This window comes from Eucyclogobius newberryi, unplaced genomic scaffold, assembly GCF_026437365.1.
Source record: "Eucyclogobius newberryi isolate DKJ021-1_F unplaced genomic scaffold, fEucNew1.0.hap1 SCAF_13, whole genome shotgun sequence".
NCBI classification, from domain to species: Eukaryota; Metazoa; Chordata; class Actinopteri; order Gobiiformes; family Gobiidae; genus Eucyclogobius; species Eucyclogobius newberryi.
In genome coordinates, this window is record NW_027315757.1 from 31,537,519 (window position 1) to 31,554,727 (window position 17,209).

The 17,209-nt window shown below is 40.8% G+C and overlaps 3 protein-coding genes across 7 annotated transcripts in view; 1 reads left to right on the top strand and 2 right to left on the bottom strand.

Moving 5' to 3' along the window:
- Nucleotides 1-154: 154 nt before the first annotated feature.
- On the top strand, nt 155-2,217 carry LOC140358592 (uncharacterized). Of its 2 annotated transcripts, none has more exons than XM_072443515.1 (6): nt 155-264; nt 502-687; nt 962-1,155; nt 1,406-1,537; nt 1,774-1,939; nt 2,004-2,217. In XM_072443515.1, exons 1-6 carry the CDS (start codon nt 216-218, stop codon nt 2,186-2,188), a joined length of 912 nt encoding a protein of 303 aa, XP_072299616.1. In that variant the 5' UTR covers nt 155-215; the 3' UTR covers nt 2,189-2,217. The 2 variants fall into 2 exon arrangements, with proteins under 2 accessions (XP_072299616.1, XP_072299617.1); XM_072443516.1 differs by having other exon boundaries at nt 193-264; nt 439-687.
- Nucleotides 2,218-2,840: 623 nt separating this feature from the next.
- On the bottom strand, nt 2,841-10,144 carry engl (endoglin, like). Of its 2 annotated transcripts, XM_072443518.1 has the most exons (16): nt 10,055-10,144; nt 9,560-9,729; nt 9,318-9,455; nt 8,985-9,159; nt 8,228-8,408; nt 7,989-8,130; nt 7,347-7,539; nt 7,057-7,208; nt 6,745-6,900; nt 5,907-5,990; nt 5,128-5,370; nt 4,589-5,041; nt 4,130-4,274; nt 3,967-4,068; nt 3,800-3,894; nt 2,841-3,060 (listed from the first exon to the last, which is right to left on the bottom strand). In XM_072443518.1, exons 1-15 carry the CDS (start codon nt 10,110-10,112, stop codon nt 3,803-3,805), a joined length of 2,484 nt encoding a protein of 827 aa, XP_072299619.1. In that variant the 5' UTR covers nt 10,113-10,144; the 3' UTR covers nt 2,841-3,060; nt 3,800-3,802. The 2 variants fall into 2 exon arrangements, with proteins under 2 accessions (XP_072299619.1, XP_072299618.1); XM_072443517.1 differs by lacking the exon at nt 2,841-3,060 and having other exon boundaries at nt 3,741-3,894; nt 10,055-10,143.
- Nucleotides 10,145-11,587: 1,443 nt separating this feature from the next.
- The window catches only part of pkn1b (protein kinase N1b), a 29,028-nt gene continuing 23,406 nt past the window's right edge, over nt 11,588-17,209 (bottom strand). For all 3 annotated transcript variants that reach the window (XM_072443525.1, XM_072443524.1, XM_072443523.1), the window contains exons 13-22: nt 16,471-16,556; nt 15,699-15,771; nt 14,705-14,796; nt 14,444-14,620; nt 14,307-14,369; nt 13,409-13,485; nt 13,174-13,316; nt 12,701-12,808; nt 12,542-12,622; nt 11,588-12,359 (exon numbers count right to left, since the gene is read on the bottom strand). In XM_072443525.1, coding sequence (XP_072299626.1) covers nt 12,156-12,359; nt 12,542-12,622; nt 12,701-12,808; nt 13,174-13,316; nt 13,409-13,485; nt 14,307-14,369; nt 14,444-14,620; nt 14,705-14,796; nt 15,699-15,771; nt 16,471-16,556 — 1,104 coding nt within the window. In that variant the 3' untranslated portion in view covers nt 11,588-12,155. The remainder of the gene's footprint in view (nt 12,360-12,541; nt 12,623-12,700; nt 12,809-13,173; nt 13,317-13,408; nt 13,486-14,306; nt 14,370-14,443; nt 14,621-14,704; nt 14,797-15,698; nt 15,772-16,470; nt 16,557-17,209) is intronic.

Sequence of the window (17,209 nt, forward strand, 5' to 3'; positions counted from 1 at the left end):
TTATAAATCCCCTGCTCACCACACTTTTTTTACTCATGTGACAACCCACAAACCGGTTATGTTGGTGAATATAGAATGTATCTGTCCATAATGCAACCGTGCAATATGTGACAGATTTAAGAGATAGAGTTGTATAGCTTGTGTGGCATTTGCCACTTATGGCTATAATCAAATGAGCCTATGCTGTGTCATCAGTTTAGGGGCGTGAAAAGAGGATGTCGTTGAGACCGGAGAAATATGAATCTTCTACAATGCTAAACAAAGGTAGGACCAGAAGTGACTCTTCGACTGTAAACTTGCATTTGCAAAATTTAAGATTTTATCTTTTAGTGTCGTGTTCTGTGACTTTTTTAGGCTATTTTGATAAACAGGATCCAGTTATAACTGTTTTTGTGCTTATCTGTTCTACTCTGAGGGTTATCCTAAATCTTTTTGCAGGTGTGGGCAGTATGTGAAGAAAACCTCAAGCGCAAAGCATTGTAACTGAACACATTCAAACAGGTGCAGCAGTTCTACCCGGTACGCCAACGAACAAGAGCCAGACTAAACCTCTGCCACCTACAATGCCCCGCTCATTCCTGGTCAAGAGTAAGAGACCTCATGTGGTCAGTCTGTGGAGGAGAATGTCGGAGGATAGAGACACAGCAAGTCATGGGAATTTGGCATCATGTAATCCAAGCCCTTTAGGTAAGACAGACCATGTTCTACATTCTAATCTATTTCATTTATTTATATATTTGGTAGTTTAGCAGTTATCAGAGATTTGACTGATGTTGCTTTGTTATTCAACAAATTAAATCTAAGCATAACCATAAACATAACAATATAACACATAAAACACCAAAAATATAGTATCAGTATTTCTTTTTTTTACATGGTGTTAAAAGGCCATTTGTGAATTGTAACACTTGCAATGAAATGTAAGGAAGGGTTTTATAATTCTGCTTGTTTTTCTATTCAGCACCCCCGCCATCATCCTTTCACATTAATACCAAGAACATGGTGAAGAATGAAGAGCAGGGGAGTTTGTGTGTGGACAGGCACCAGCGCTCAGAGAGGGAGAAGGAGCTGGAGAGGCTGGTCTTCATGCTCCTGAGCCACACGGCTCACACCAGAACCCAGGCCCCGGTCAGCAAGTGTCCCCTCTGTGAAAAGGTAAGTCCAATACACTACAATAAATCAAATGAAAATAGGACCAATATATTTTTTATTTATTCAAGACATTACACCATTCCAATACAGCCTAACTACAGTTGTTATCTTTTGTGTGGTTTCCTAAATAAAGGAAAATATAACATAAGAGCATGTAGTAGAACATTTATGATTTTCTATCTGGATATTTCTGCAGATAAATAAAATATTATTTAAACTGCTCAAAGTACTGTCCTGAATCTGCCTCTTCCAGTCTGTTTCAGACGTTCTCATTTCAGCTGGAGGTCTCCAGGCCCATCTCCTCAACAGCCTCTGTTCAGACAGATCATCCTCCACCACAGACCCATTCAACTACAGAGTACTAGAAAACTACAGTAGAACTAAGGTACACCAGCAACAGATCAAATCAAATAACACAAGAGGGCAAATACATTATTTTAATTGTGGGAAATTGTTTGTGTATAAGATGTAACAATTAAAATCTAATACATTGGGATATTTAATTATAGGAAAATGTATGTATAAATGTTTGCTTCTACCAGCTTTTAAAATCTGTGTAAATCTGTCTATACAGCATGAGCTGTGTGTCACTTCACAGCTTGTCTTTTTGTGTCTGTCCAGGAGCGTAACTTTGGCTGTAAAGTGTGTGGGAAGGTGTTTAAGCGCTCCTCCACTCTGTCCACACACCTGCTGATCCACTCGGACACACGGCCTTACCCCTGCCAGTACTGCGGCAAGCGTTTCCACCAGAAGTCTGACATGAAGAAGCACACCTTCATCCACACAGGTTTGCCTCAGTCTTTTCAGCACCGCAAACTCAACTCGGTCTCATGCTGCTTGTCCTTCTCCAGGTGAGAAGCCACATGTTTGTAAAGTGTGTGGAAAAGGATTTAGCCAGAGCTCCAACCTCATCACCCACAGCCGAAAGCACAGCAGCTACAGACCCTTCCACTGCCCTCACTGTCAGCTCAGCTTCCAGTGCAGGGTGGATCTGCAGCGCCACCAGGAGATGCCCTGTGGTTACAACACCGTGTAGTCTCCAAACTCCAAGTGCAAGATGTCAAACTAGGGACTTGTAGTTGTAGTATAATGCAGTAAATTAATCCAATGTTCTTCTTCTTCTTCTTCTTCTTCTTCTTCTTTTTTAAACCACACATATTCAAACAAAGAATACATTATCTTAAAAGCTTGTTAAGTCGCTGTGATAAGTAATACAAACTTTGTCTGCTGTTGTGAAGGATTGTTTCACTCCCAGAAGCCCCAGAATTGGTGGATGTGAAGAGTTTTGTTACACTATAATACTATAATAATGATTGTATATTTGTTTGTACTGATATATAAAAGTAAATTATCCTGGCTCTTGGATCAGCTTTTTAATTCTTGTGAATGCACATTATGAACTAATGTTTAGCTCTAACATCTCTATTTCACACAAATAAAAATAACATTAAGTTCATCTCTGCATATTGAAACTAGTTCAGAAATGTTACACCACATATACGTCACATTTGCTACAAATTTAGCGTAATTTATCACTAAAATGTAATCTTACAACACACAGCCATTCTACAAAGTGGCTTTTGTTCCCAGAAATGGAGAAATCATGAAAATGGCAGCACTAACCACAGTTTACCTGTCAAAGCATTTGAAAAATACATGCGGTGTCTTGTTTTTCCAGTCATTTTAAATCTATGTTATGTGAGAGATCTGGCATTGACAGGTCTGTAATGATTGAGCAGCTTCAAACAAGAACATGTTTTGTTTTGAATCAAAGTTGTGCTACATTAAGCGACTGAAGAGGTACATCTTACATCCTGCAACTAAATATTACTGACTACCACAACAAAAACATTGGCACCTGTCCCACACAGTTGAAGTTTTAACTCTTCTCAGATTTGAGGTTGAACCCTGAGGACGAGAAATAATACAACAATAGTTTAGTTAGATGCACGTGCAGTGCAAATATCTGCTGTGAGGCTGGCATCGCTCCAAACAAACCACAACAGTTTATTTTCATTACACGGCTTCAGCAAACTGAAGCTGAACTAGAATGCACAAGATAATTGTCTGAAAAAGTTCTCTTTTTCATGAGTACCCTGATAAAACACATCACAAAATAAACAACAAACACTAAAACACAAATAAAACATTAAATCAAATTAATGTTTTATTTGTGTTATTCAAAACAAATTTGCCTTGAAGCATATTATGCTTTACGGCATTATTCAATTTCAGAGCTAAAACTTTGTTCTTTTTTATGTTATTGCCTCATACATTTAAACATTCATCTACCTATTTATAAAACATGATGTAAACTGTCAAACATGTGCAAACTCACATACTCTATTGGTTTTAGTTTTTAAAGTAATTTCTGAATTGAATTCTATTGCAGTTACAATACACTAAACTAAAGTCATGTGCTGTTCACACTTCAGTGTGATTGGTTAAATCACTCAGAGCTTTACACACTGGAAAATAGGACTGAGAGGTTAAATGTTTTTGTGTTTGAGCATTGAGCTGCATTTACCACAAAAACAAGATAATCTCACTAAAATAGCGTAGTGTATCGGGATCAGCTTGCGATTCTATTTTTTATTATATGACTCGTTCAATAATGTGAATTTTGAGTGCATCTTGTAGAATTCACCTTTCACACAGAACTATTGGACTGGATGGACTGTGACGATGGATTTAGCAGACTGTGACCTCCCATTGTGTCGTCCTCTCTGGGTGGCGTTGGCCCTACACAAAAAACACCAGTCTATTTTCAAAACAGTATTAGTGGAGAGTAGAGCATAAGCAATAGGTCCCAACCTGTGTGGCTGTAGATGTACCAGAGTCCCCCCATCAGACAGGAGCCCATTACAAATGCTGTAAACATGATGGCCAACAGGGGTCCTATCTGCACCATGGAGCCTGCACATTAAGACCCGTTAGAAACAGTCATTTCAACAAAATCAAACAGGGAAAGACTCACTCATGTGCTCAGTGTCAGGGCTCGTCAGTGGAGACACACTCAGTCGCTTAAATCTTTGTCCAGCAGGGGGCAGCCTCGGTTTGGGTGCCAGAGAGCTGATGGGCCGGGTCACCACCATGGGTCGGGACAAGTTTCGAATCTCACACTGAAAGAAAAAGAATCAAAAAACCCTAACATTCAATAATGTGCTTGGGACTTGGTGAGGTCTACAGCCAATCCTCCTGTCAGTAAAAAACATGTTTGTAGCAGAGTTCTGACTTTGGAGGGAATAAAAATGAGTGTTAAATACTAATTGAGTAAAGTTTATTTGCATAGCACCTATATATATATCACAAATGGCATCGATAGTTTGTCTTGTTTATGTTCATAATGAGAAAATCGAATCATAACTGATCAATATTCGAAAGGCCCTGAACATGAACATACTTGAGTGCTAAAATATTGGCAGAGGGCATGTACCTGTTGTGTGGTTGCTGTAGAACCCAAAGGAGGAATCCGTGTCCCAGTCTGACAGTCCTGCATCTGTGCTCTGGACACTCCTGCTGTCATGTCAGAGCCACACAGGAGCAGGCTGCAGTGGAGGAACTGCATGGACTCGTTATACAGCGCTCTCATGATGAAACTGAACCTCAGCGTCCTCTCCTCTTCTGATACTTTTCTCTTCTCTGTCCACCCAGCATCTCTTTTACTTCCGCCTGGTCTGCTCTCTTCAAAACGAATGTCTTTTTTCATATGTTCATCCTCATCGCTGCCATTGTCATGTTTGATTATTGGGCCAAGAATAAGCGAGTCGTCATAGGGGCAGCCGTCCCAAATGACACTCCAAAAAGGGGACTTTTTTGGATCGGACTGTGGTGAGATGAAACATGACTTAACTTCAATCACCTCTACTAAGGGTTCTTTGGCGGAAATCTGCAGAATACATACAAAAACATTCTCTCAACAGTAAATGATAAAAAGGACTAATATATGTATGTATATATTTTTTACACACAGACCTCAGTGTAAACCCGGTGCTCTGCAGTGATGACGCATGGGCCGATCCTTTTTTCCTCATATTTTTCAGACACAAAAAGCCTCATGGCCAGCTTAGGACCAGGCCTGTGTTTAGGTGATGACCGTTTCCTTTGTTCTTCTGATTTTGAACCCTGCGGAGTCCAGGGGGCCATGACAGGAGGTGGACTCCCACCAACACCATCATCATTAGAGATGAGTGCAAGAGCTGGGGCCAAACAGGTGAACTGAGGAGAAAAAAAACAGTTTGAATGAATAAAAGTCAACTGTAGGATAGATGAATACTTGTTCACAGTCAAGCTGGATGAAATACCCTTGCAATGTAAACGGTGGGCAATCTACATGATAAAATAGTAAAAACCATATAAACAAATACACAATATTATGGATATGGATCTGTACAAGTAACGTTACATATGCAATCATAACATTTGGGCTTAACTGTAAATGGAAACTTTCTAATGTTCAGGTGCTACCAGGGGCAACTCATTCTTACAAGTACTTTTAAATGGTTTTAGAGCTGACAATCCCCTCTTGATTTATTATTCATTTGTGTTGCGTCTCCGGTCCAACTGAGAAGTCAATTAAATTAGTAAATGAATTAATACATGTTTGTGTATGTATTTTACTTGGCAGTATACATACACTTTGCAAAATTAAATAAGGAAAAAGGAAAGTGCATTTCCATCATCTATGTTACATTACCACTGTTTTTAATGATAGCAAAAAGACTGGAGTGGTTTTAACAATAAAAATCACTCACATGGATGCTAAGTGGACCTTTGGACCTCAGTTCAGTCTCGTTTGATTCCAGAGGGGTCGGAGGCTCATCTCTCCAGAGGAAAACCTGGAAATAACAGATTCTTGTATAAGTCAAAAAAACAATTAAATGTAACTTAGGAACAGTGTTACATTGACGCAATTAAAGCAGTCAATGTGACTCTTTTAGGCTCATGAGTGTTTGCACATGCTCCTTTGTGTGCTTTATCACATTTACCGCCCTCTATGCCTTTCTCTAGTCTAAGTGAAATTACGCTTGTCTTGTCCAATTTCCTCCCTCATTTATTTGACTCGCTGCATCCCATTTTTAGGCAGCAACATAGCACTGTTCTGGTCAGGATGACCTGGGTCATTAGAGTCACCAGGTGCACATCCATAATGAACAAAGCTGAAGACAGTAGAAGAGATGGGTCCTGAACACCTGGCTTTAAAAAGTCACTCAGCATCAGCACTGGCAGCAGCCGTAATGTTCATGCACAAATGGGATGATGTAGATGCTGCTTCTTTTGTGAAACATTATAATTTGTATTATTATTATTATTACATTGTATTTATATAGTGCTTTCCCACCTCCAATGCACTCAAGGCGCTTTACCAGACAATGGGGGTGAAGTGTCTTGCCTAAGGACACAACAACATTTCCTCTAACCACCCCACTGTGGCACCTGGTGTTCCAGTGGTCTCTCATCCACGCACTGACCGGCCCCTGTCCTGCTTAGCTTCCAAGAGCTGGCGAGATCAGGCATTGGAAGGCAGGTATAGCCATACATTAAAAAATAATTATTCCAAAAACAACAACACAGATGACAATAAAATCTGACCGTGTTTTTGTACTGCACCCCTCCGGAGTGTCCCAGGAGGTCTCCCTCTGTCTGACAGGAAATGACTGGGAACACTAACAGGAAATGGCTCCCGTTGGACTGGGCCTGGCACGTCGCGTCTCGAAGCGTTATAGCAGCTATAGGTACAGACAACCTCTGGGAGAAAGAGCATTTGACAAAACATCATTCTCTGCCATAAGAAGCATTTTTTTTTTTTGTGCTTCTTTGCATTTGAACTCAGTGTGTCCCTAAAAATAGTTTTTAACTTGCATCAAGCTTGTGCCTTTGTAAATGTTACAGGGGAATAGAGACCTGCAGGATGCTCTGGTTCATTGTCACGCTCAGCCGCCCATCATTACAGTGCACGGTGAAACTCTCTCCATCTTCAACATCAGAATCACTGAGCCATTGCCTAAGTCGCTGCTCCTCCACCCAGGGAGGTCTGCCCCCCTGAGGAGACACCTCTGTGGACAAAGCAGGCACGACATTATTCCTGCACCTCTAACGGATTTGTAATCATGACCTGGATCATAGAACTTCATGATAGAGCTATATTTGTATAATGACACTAATGATACTTTTAAAATGACACCGTTCCTGACCTGTCCCAGGCCTGGTGAGGTGAATCCTAAATCGGTTGGCTAGATCTGCTTCGGTGTAGGAGGTGACTGTGGAGTAGCCTCTGTCCCGGGCCCACAGCAGCAGGTCGGACACAGTGGACAGGCCAGCGTCGAGTCTGCTGGACACTGTCAAGTTTGGTTCAGGGGGAAATGGAGGGGATACACTGTTCGAAGACTGATGGAAATAAAACACACAATAATGAGTTTAACATGAAGCAGAGAACAACTACAGTGGATAAATTCTAAACCATCTCTGTAATCTAGAGATGTAAACATACTTAAATAACAAAATGTATTTATTATTTGTAAGTGTAAGACCTTATAAATAACATGTTGTTTTAATGTTAACCATGTAATTGATATGTTAAGGTTTTTCAGGACAATACAATGACAGCAGGATCAGTGTTTTTAAAGCCTTTTTTGGTTAGCTTTTCTATGGTTTTAAGTTTTGTGGGCTATTGGTTAAAGTTGGGGTACCTGGTTGAATGTTGTGTTTTACCACAGTACTGCATGTTGTTAAAGTAGTGCTTTGTGACTAGATGAGACCACTGTGCACTGTCAAATTCAGTATTTTGTAATGCCATGTTTGGGTGTCGAGTGTGTTGTAGTATTAAAAACGCTTACATAAATATCCACATGGCCTTGAATCCCTCTCGACACTATGGCCCAGTTAACAGGCACGGAGCTACTGAGAACAAGTACAATGTTGTGAACCCTTGACTTGACTGAGGGTAGAAGAGAGACCTCCACCTCCACCTGCAGAGAGCTGTGGATGTCGCACACAAATGGACAATGTAATTATTATTGTAACGCATTCCTCTGATTGATCCTTTTTACATATTTAAAGGAAGGTCATGTCTCACCCACAGAGGCCAGAACCAGCAGAGTAGAGTTTAATAATGTGCACTTCAGGGCCAAAAGGACCTAAAGCCCCTGCGGGTATTAGTGAGCAGCCCTGTACTTCCTGTGGTTGAAGGTCAGAGGTCATGTAGTTGTGAGACAGGAACACTGATTGCAGGTGACAGGCTGTAGTCTGGTTCTGATCTAAGACAAAAAGAAGCAATGCTGTTCAGGTAAGGTTGTTGTGGGGTTTGTCACTTGCTTATCTCCATGAAGATGTTGCTGCTTGGCCTGGAATGTGCCAAAGTATTGCATTAAACTTATCTATCTTCGATGTTTTCAATGACCGTTGTTTTCATTGCGATAAAACAGCAGGCTTGCCTTTCCACAGATCTAACCTGTAAATTCGCTTGGCGTCATCTAGTTGTTTCCAGGGAGATAAATAATAGCATACTGTTTCCAGGCAAAGGAATAACAACATATTATCTAATGGTAGCCCACCCTATTCATAAGTCATTGACCTCCATTTATTACATGTTTAAGCGAGAGTAGCATAGATAGAGTAACCTTGGGTCTTCTGTCAATAACCTTCGAATGCGTCAGAGAGGCCAAATGTTGACTATTGGATGTAATCACATTTAGAGTCAAGGATGCGGATGAAACTGATAAACAAATCTTATCTTTTTATTTGCTAAATTTAGACCTTGTAGCTGAAGTACACATTTCCATCTGTCCTCAAGTTGTTTGTCTCATCACAGGGAAGACAACTGAACATCTCACCTTGTCCCAGTTTGATATAAACGTGGTTGCTGTGTGCAGAGTGTGTCAGAGAAGTGATGTTTCCATGGTGCCTCAAAGCCCAGCGGTGAAGAGCACGAGGACGAAAGGGCAGAGAGTGCATCGTCTGTACCTGCATTTCCAGTGAGTTCGACTGCACTGTGGATTTGGATGACACCTGGAAAACAAGAAAAATAAACTGTTTTGGTGTACAATTTTTCATTCTTCTGCTTCACACATACCAATATGTATTTCAGCATTGGAACGGCGTGGCACGTTGTGACCGCTTGAACATACACTTTTAATGAAAATAATTTGAGACACAAATAGTCTGACCTGCACCATTACTGTGAGTTGAGGAGGCAGCTTGCATCCTTCCAAGCACCAGATCACAGGCTTTTTGGAACTGAGCAACAGGTAGATCTCCCGGAGAGGTCCAGGAGAGAAGAACAGGGGGGTCAGCAACACGGTCACCTGACCACACACACAAAACACACTTATCAAAATAAAAGACAACACATTCCAACCTCCATTATGACATTTGTTTACTTTGTCGGTGTGTTCTACTATTTGTTTACTTTGTTTTCAGGGCCGTTTGAAGCTCGTCCCACTGCAATCACATGAGTCTCTTTGGAGCCACTCTCTCTGGCAGAGCAGCCAGGACCTGCCTCAAAACGCTCCAGCAAACCTCGGACAGGGTGTGAGCTCTGAGCCGGTCCAAGTGCGCACTGGGGTATCTCCGTCTGAGCTGTGGACACACACACGTTCATCTTCCCCTACTAGAACACAATTGGTGGAGATTCCAAAATAAAGCAGATCTCTTTTAAAATGACATAGGTCAAGGTAAAGCTGCAGGAATTCTAACCAACATGAACATTTCAATTACATTTCTATAAAATATCTTTAGGATTTGATAATAATGTCCATCTTTTACCATGCAAAGTCAAAAATTGATCATTACCAGATTTTGGAGTTGTAAGATTATTAAAATGACAAACAGCAAATACTGTTGTCGTGTAAACAAGTGTCTTACTAACGAGTTTAAATTGTCAAAACACTATTTTCTATCTTACCTAAATCTTCTGTGAGAAGAGAGAGGAGAATCCATCCAAACGCTGAGAGTGAAGACATCCTGTAGTCTTTGTAGTCTTTTATTTACAGTGAAAATGGATCATTCTTGGCAATAAACGACAAACAAACAACACGAGAAGTTATACATTACGATGCACTAGAATCCACTAGTACTAGACAAATATAATTGATTGTAGTAACATAATTCCTGTTGTTCTTGTGGAACTTTATTGCAGGTTTAAATGAAAGCAAAGTAAATCAATGTGTGTCAAAAAGTGCTCATCATGTTATTCACCCAGGTTTGGCTTGAAAAGTACAATCTAAACACGATTCTAATTTGATAACGTAAATTTACACTGTATCCAATGTTTTACTTGTATTTTATTCTTGTACAAAGTGAGTGCGCGGGACTCACCTGCAGCTGCGGCTCCGGGACAAAACCAAAACCAGGGAAAAACCCAAATAATCCACAAACTAACACGTGCTCAGAGGCAATTCAGAGGCAGAATATTGACTAAAGATATACTTCATGTCCCTTTCTGCAGTCAGTGTCTAATTGAATATGCCAGGGGGGAGTGTTGCTGTGCGTAAAGACACAAGGGCAGTGGGAGGGGCTGCGGGATGGGGTGACACTGGAGAGAGATGCAGACGGGACGATGAGGAGTCCGGAGGCAGCTCCACCAGCATCAGGCCAAACTTCCATGCAACACGTGGGAGAGATCACTGCAAACTTGACTAAAATATTCCATCAAATGCCACATTTTATTTTCTCAACTTGCACCAAAATCTGATTGCAAAATATTAACAGATGAAGTGAAATTCCTCACTTCCTCTCAAAGATACATATGTGTGCTTTAAAATGGGCTCGTACAATATGCACAGATCTGCCCACATTATCCAAGAACCCATTAGACAGAATCTTATAAGAGACACCATCATGTTATTGCATAGAAGTCATGTACCTCTAAAACCCCTTTCAGCAATACAACCTTTTGTAACCACCCTGCATGATTACTGTGGATTAAGGGGTCTGAATTCTTCATAATCCATTTGTCATATAGAAGGAAATAGTTGAGGCAGCCTCAGAGAACCTCCATGTCCATTAGTATGAACAGCTGGGGCCAGAGTTGTCTCCAAGATTGGAACATTAGTATACAGATGTGTACCAACCCAGAGGACATCATTTTAGCGAGTAATTACACTTCAATTACACTCCATATCAAAAATGTTGGCAGGAGTAAGAGGGTGCAGAAGGTTTTGAACCTATAGATTTTTTTTTTTAATTTACAGGTAGAAAAAGTAAAGGTTGAAAGAGTGAGCTCAAAGCAGACAAACTGAGCACTACTGAAAGACAGAAGCATGTTATTATTGAACATCTAAATTAATGTTCTACAAGTTTTGGTCTGGGATGAGAATGGAGTACATATAATATTCGAGCCACTTTGTCTTGTATCTACCGAGTTACTACCCTTGTGCTTCTGAAATAGTGCATACATTGCCCACACTAAAATCAAGTCGGATCAATGATATCTGGATGGGGTTTACATTTTTACTAAGTCACAGTTTTTAACATATTAAACAGCAACTGACACATGAGAAAATAGAACAACATTGAAGATTACAAAGAAAAAGCAAAGTAGGATTGATTGATTGATTGATTGATAAAAGAGTGCTGTATCAAAAACAGAGAAAGGACAAAATGGTGATAGTGGTGGGAAAGCAAGAACTGAGAAACCAGATTTATGATTTAGGCTTGCTTGTCAGGCTCCATCTTGTGGCAATAATCAGGAGGTGCATTGGATACGTTCAAACAGGAAGTAGAAGCAATGTAAATGTCTTAACACAAAGTAGCAGCACCGACAGCAGAGATTAAAGGGAGAAGAGACACAGGACGCTGACACGGTGCACTGTGTTGCCGGGCAGAACACACCACAACATCTGCCACTTGTTACATAATCTGGATTACAGTCCGATTCCACTTCCTCCACATAAAAAGACACTGCTGTATGGAGGTCATCCAATGTCTCGAATTGCAAAACAACATGACCAGGTTTCAGCCAATAATATTGCAGTTTATGGCTAATAGTGGGTAACCGTCTGACCCTAGCAGAGGTCAGAGGTATAGTCAAAATCCTTGAAATAGTCCTGCTCTTTACAGGAAAGTGTGCGTCGTTCTCGAGGAGGGGTTAACGTGGGAGCCTCCGCTGTAAACTCCAGGTCAAAGTTACTCACATCTTCTTTTCCTTTTATGGTCGGCACAAAAGGAGGCAGGGATTTTCGCTGGAGAAGTGCCTCCCAGTCCACGCCCTAAAACACAAATACCAGATACAGAATTCACCCATACGAGATTCACATTGTATACAGAATGATGCTCAAGCTACTAGGGAAAGTCGACAGTACAATACTAACTAAACCAAGAAAGTCAATGTATTAAATGAGAACAAATCATTATTAGACGTGAAATAAAACGTGAATAAGCAGATACTCACCCTGAAGAATGGCTGTTTTTTGACATCTTCTGCATCTTTCTCACCAGAGCCCAGACGTCTCTCAGGATTTCTTCTCAGCAACTGGTAATATATCATACACTCCTAAGGCCAAGCGAAACCTTTACAGTCACAATATTACTGAGTGTGAACATGTCTTACTCGTCTCATGATGCCAATAGCCTCAGTGGAGAGGAACCGTGGATAGCGCACTTCGTCATTCACTATGCTGTCGAAGACCTCCTCCTCGTCGTCACCTGGGAATGGAGACTGGCAGAGGCATATTTCATTTGTATGCATCCCACGTGGTGTTGTATTTGCAGTGTATCAGTGTGTGAGATATAAAACTACCATTGCACTGGCACAGGACCAGACTAAACTGAGGGGTTCAATCCCTGGGGGCAAGATTTAATTAGTCTTGATTACCCCCAAAACTGTCTCTCACGCTCTGAACTTGAGTACGGGTGATTCTTTAGGCAAATAAATCTGTTATTTTCAGTTATTCCATTCCATTCCAAGTACCCCTGGTTTAGAAACTCTGTTGTAAGGTTTGTCAGGGACAGTATTCAGATCTCTGTAGAAGTGTGAATGTGTGGTTTTACAATAAACATGTGAATAAAGATGTTCCCACTCACCTCTCCCACCAGCATCTCATAGACGAGCACCCCAAGCCCCCACCAGTCCACTGCTCTGGTGTAAGACGTGTCTGTGAGCACCTCCGGGGCCAGGAACTCAGGCGTCCCACAGAAAGTACTGGTCCTGTCTCCATAACCCATGCCTGAAAGAGAACAGGAAGAGAGGGAATCCTTTTTAAGACAAATATTTTGTATGGTGGTGTTTTACAGTGGACCACAACAAAGAGACACTAACCTTCTTTACAGAGTCCAAAGTCTGCTATCTTCACAAAGCCCTCTGTGTCCAGCAGCAGGTTATCAAGTTTAAGATCCCTGCAAGAAAGTGAACTTTTATGGATCTAGAGACCCACATTATACACCAAAGTCTAAATTATATCATACATCTAAAATACGAGTTATTAAGTGAAGATGTCATTGCTCTTACTTTTGGCTACTTCTCCAATTGAATGCCAGCCTCATACATTATACTGGTGACTTTAATGAGTATTATTTGTTTATTTGGTGGGGACAGTACATGTTAATGAACATACATGAAACACATGATGTAAACATGCCAGATTGTAGCCATGGACTCATCTCCATCTGTTGTCCCACATTCACTCTCACAAACACTCTCATTCAGACACCAGCATACATGGACACTGGAGGCAAGGTGGGTGAAGTGTTTTGCCCAAAGACACAATGACAATGTACACTACCACCCTGTGGCCCCTGACATTCCAGCAGTCTCCCGTCCAAGTGCTAACCAGGCCCATCCCTGCTTAGCGTCTGAGATCAGACAAGATTCCTAATTTGGTTTGCCCAACAACAATGTATGTGAACAAAATTGTTACATTCACTGATATTATTTTGTAAGAAACTGTTCCTATTTGCTGATATCCCTCTAATTCACCAGGAGGTTCAGACAAAGTCCCTGTTTTTGCCGTTTTATGTCTCTGGACCCAAACAACTTCCAATCCCAAAGCCTGATAAAGGTTCAGTGCGTTTAACAAGCTCGATGAGCTTCTTATAGTGCTTTACATTAGTGCATTATTTATTTATTCAAAACATGCTGTTTACTGTGAGCTGCCACCAAAGCTTTACACTTTCTACTGTAATATATCTTGTATTAAACAGAGAATTCAAAGACCTACCGATAAACAATCTTATGGTCATGAAGAAACTGCAGGCCCAGCACCACACACGCCGAGTAGAAGCTAAAATGGTGAAATACTCATATTAAAATACAGACGCATCAGTATCATGTCCCTGTATCACACAGAAGACTCACACAGCACGCGGCTCAGAGAAGACGTCTGCGTGGATATGCATCATGAGGTCGCCTCCAGCCGTGTACTCCATCACAAAACACACATGTTCTGGGGTCTGGAAGCACGCGAACAGGTTCACCAAGAAGGGGTGCCGCGAGTTGTTCACCACCTCGAATATGCGCTTTTCACACATGAGGCTGAGAACACAAAGAGGACGAGACAACGATTATATTAGGAAGTTCCTTTTCCTGGAAACGTTACAGAAAGTCATTGAACGCTACCTTTCTACTTCATCCCGTGCAACAATGTCACCTTTCTTCAGGGCTTTGATTGCGTAAAGGCTGCCTGTCCTTTTGTACTCTGACAACAGCACCTAGAGATTCACAAAAGATAAGGTTATGGTACACTCCAATCGTCCCAGGAGGATTTTTTTTTCTTCTGCATTTGACCCATTCTTCAATGCTGCTGAGGCAACACGTCAGGAGCAGTGTGGACCGTGGACGAGGACCCTCCAGAGCTTGAGCTAGGCTTGGTCAGAGCTGCCTTAGCTGGAGGATTTTACCTATTGTGGATGTTTTGATGGCAACTAATCTTGATTGCTCAACCTGATAATATCTGTATTATTTTTAAGGCATTATTCAGTAGAGATGCAGAGACTATATCGGTTCCAGTATTGGTATCGGTATCCCCCCCTTTTCATTTTTTTTAATACGAATTTTAATAGGACAGCAAAAATTATGGCTGCATCTTTAAATAATCATGTAACAAATTACTTTAAATCCTCATTATATACGTTTGCTATTTATTCTTGCAAAGTTATAAGTGTAACGTTAATTTGTGAACTTAGCATCAAATTAAATGGACTGATTTGTGGTCCTTGTTTTGAATTTTAAAATCAAAATAAAAGTCAGCAAATATCAGCCATTGGCAACAGCAGCAAGCCAAAATGCCGGATGTCGGTATTGGCTCAGAAAAATCCACATCGGCCCATTTCTGTTCAACAGGGCAACGCAGCGGGAAATTGGGATGAGACCGGGGAAGGAAATGCAGCAAATGGTCAGAGCCAAATTTGAACTCACAATTCTCACACTTCTATTCAGACTGAAACTACACGCCAATGAATATAGAAGAGGCCGCCCAGTGAAGGCCTTTCCAAACTCAGGAAGTTCATATTACATAATGCCTCAAATGTACTCATATCACCCAATAGAAACAAAATGTCCATTATTAACATTATAATACATTTGTTTTGGTAGATACAGTGCATATGCCCACCTTTCCAAAGTGCCCCCTGCCAAGTACAGCCATCATCTTGAAATCTCGCAGACACAGAGGGCCGCTGCTGGCTCTGGGGAACACACGCAAATATTTGCTCCTCAATAACACCACATGAATGATTGAAAACGGCCAGATAATCTTTGTGCTAAACAGATCAGTGATTGCTAATATCATTGTGGGCGTCATATGATCAATCTCCATACTAATGATGAGTAGGCAGCATGAACATGTGTTTCCAAAAGGGCAGGGACATGTTGTGAGTGGGGGAGTGTTTTGAATACCAAGCTGTCTCGGCCGCACTGCTCAATATGGCTGTATTTACACCAACATGTTTAGGAGGGAACATGTCGGTGTGATTCTTGGAATACGAGTGCATCAAAACATATAGAACGAGGTCACAATACTTAGAATGGTTAGGTACAGAATCATATGTTAACGTTTTGTTTGGATTGTATTGATTATGCATTTTAAAAGCACAATGTTGCACCTTTTTGTTTTATGATGTACAAAGAGTGGAAAGGTGTATTTTGTGCATTATGATGGGTAAGATTTCATTTTTAGGACAATAATGAAAAATAATCCTGAAAATGTGTGTTTGGGTCGGACTGGATGATTTCATTGTGTAATTTATTCCTGTAAATAATGGAAACTACCCATTTACCGGTCGCTATGATCTGGTGCATCTCTGTTTTTGTATCAGTTTAATGTCCCCTCAAATGTAGGCAAAACAAGAAAGATTAGAACAAGTGTTTGCAAAATACTACTGCACCTGTGAGAGGAGTTGCGGGCTAAAGCGTTGACCGGTGACTCGTGGACATTTGTTGTGGATTCAGGTAATGAGGGCGGCGACTGTTCCTGTTTAAAGAAAGGCCAGTTAGCACATTCAAACAAAGTACTTACAGTATCATCGTCTGCTTGTAATGGTCATCAACATCTGCATTTAACCAAGCATATATAAATAGATCACAGCAACACACTATGTTAATTAGTAAAAACGTATGAGAAACTAATCCTATTGTAATTCAGGCCATCTGCTACTCCCCAAGTCCAAGTTTGTCTTCAAATCTGGACTATTGCATTTCCTAAATTACGATATAAACACAAAATGCTTGGTATCTTTTTTAACATGCGTCCTTGTAACTTAAACATAAAAATTGTACCGCTTCATCTCCAAACCTTTAATTACTCAAAATTACTTCCAGTGTTCCCTGCCCAGTGACGTCTATATTCTCATGTATTTGGTCAATTTGATCTGTTCTCTGTCCAAATTCAGCCCCATTAAAACCGTCTCAATGAGTTCCCCATTTCTCTAATTACTGCCTTCATCTTTTCTCTTTCTCCAGCTTCTCTCTTCTCTTCTGGATTAGATTTCACTATAGCTTGCTGCATATGACTGGACCTCTGTTCTTGGACCAATGGTTTCAGGTAGGATGTGGGTGAAATAGTAACATGATAGTGTAGATGGCCATCACATTCCATGACTGGAGCCATGTGTCTCTATAGACTCA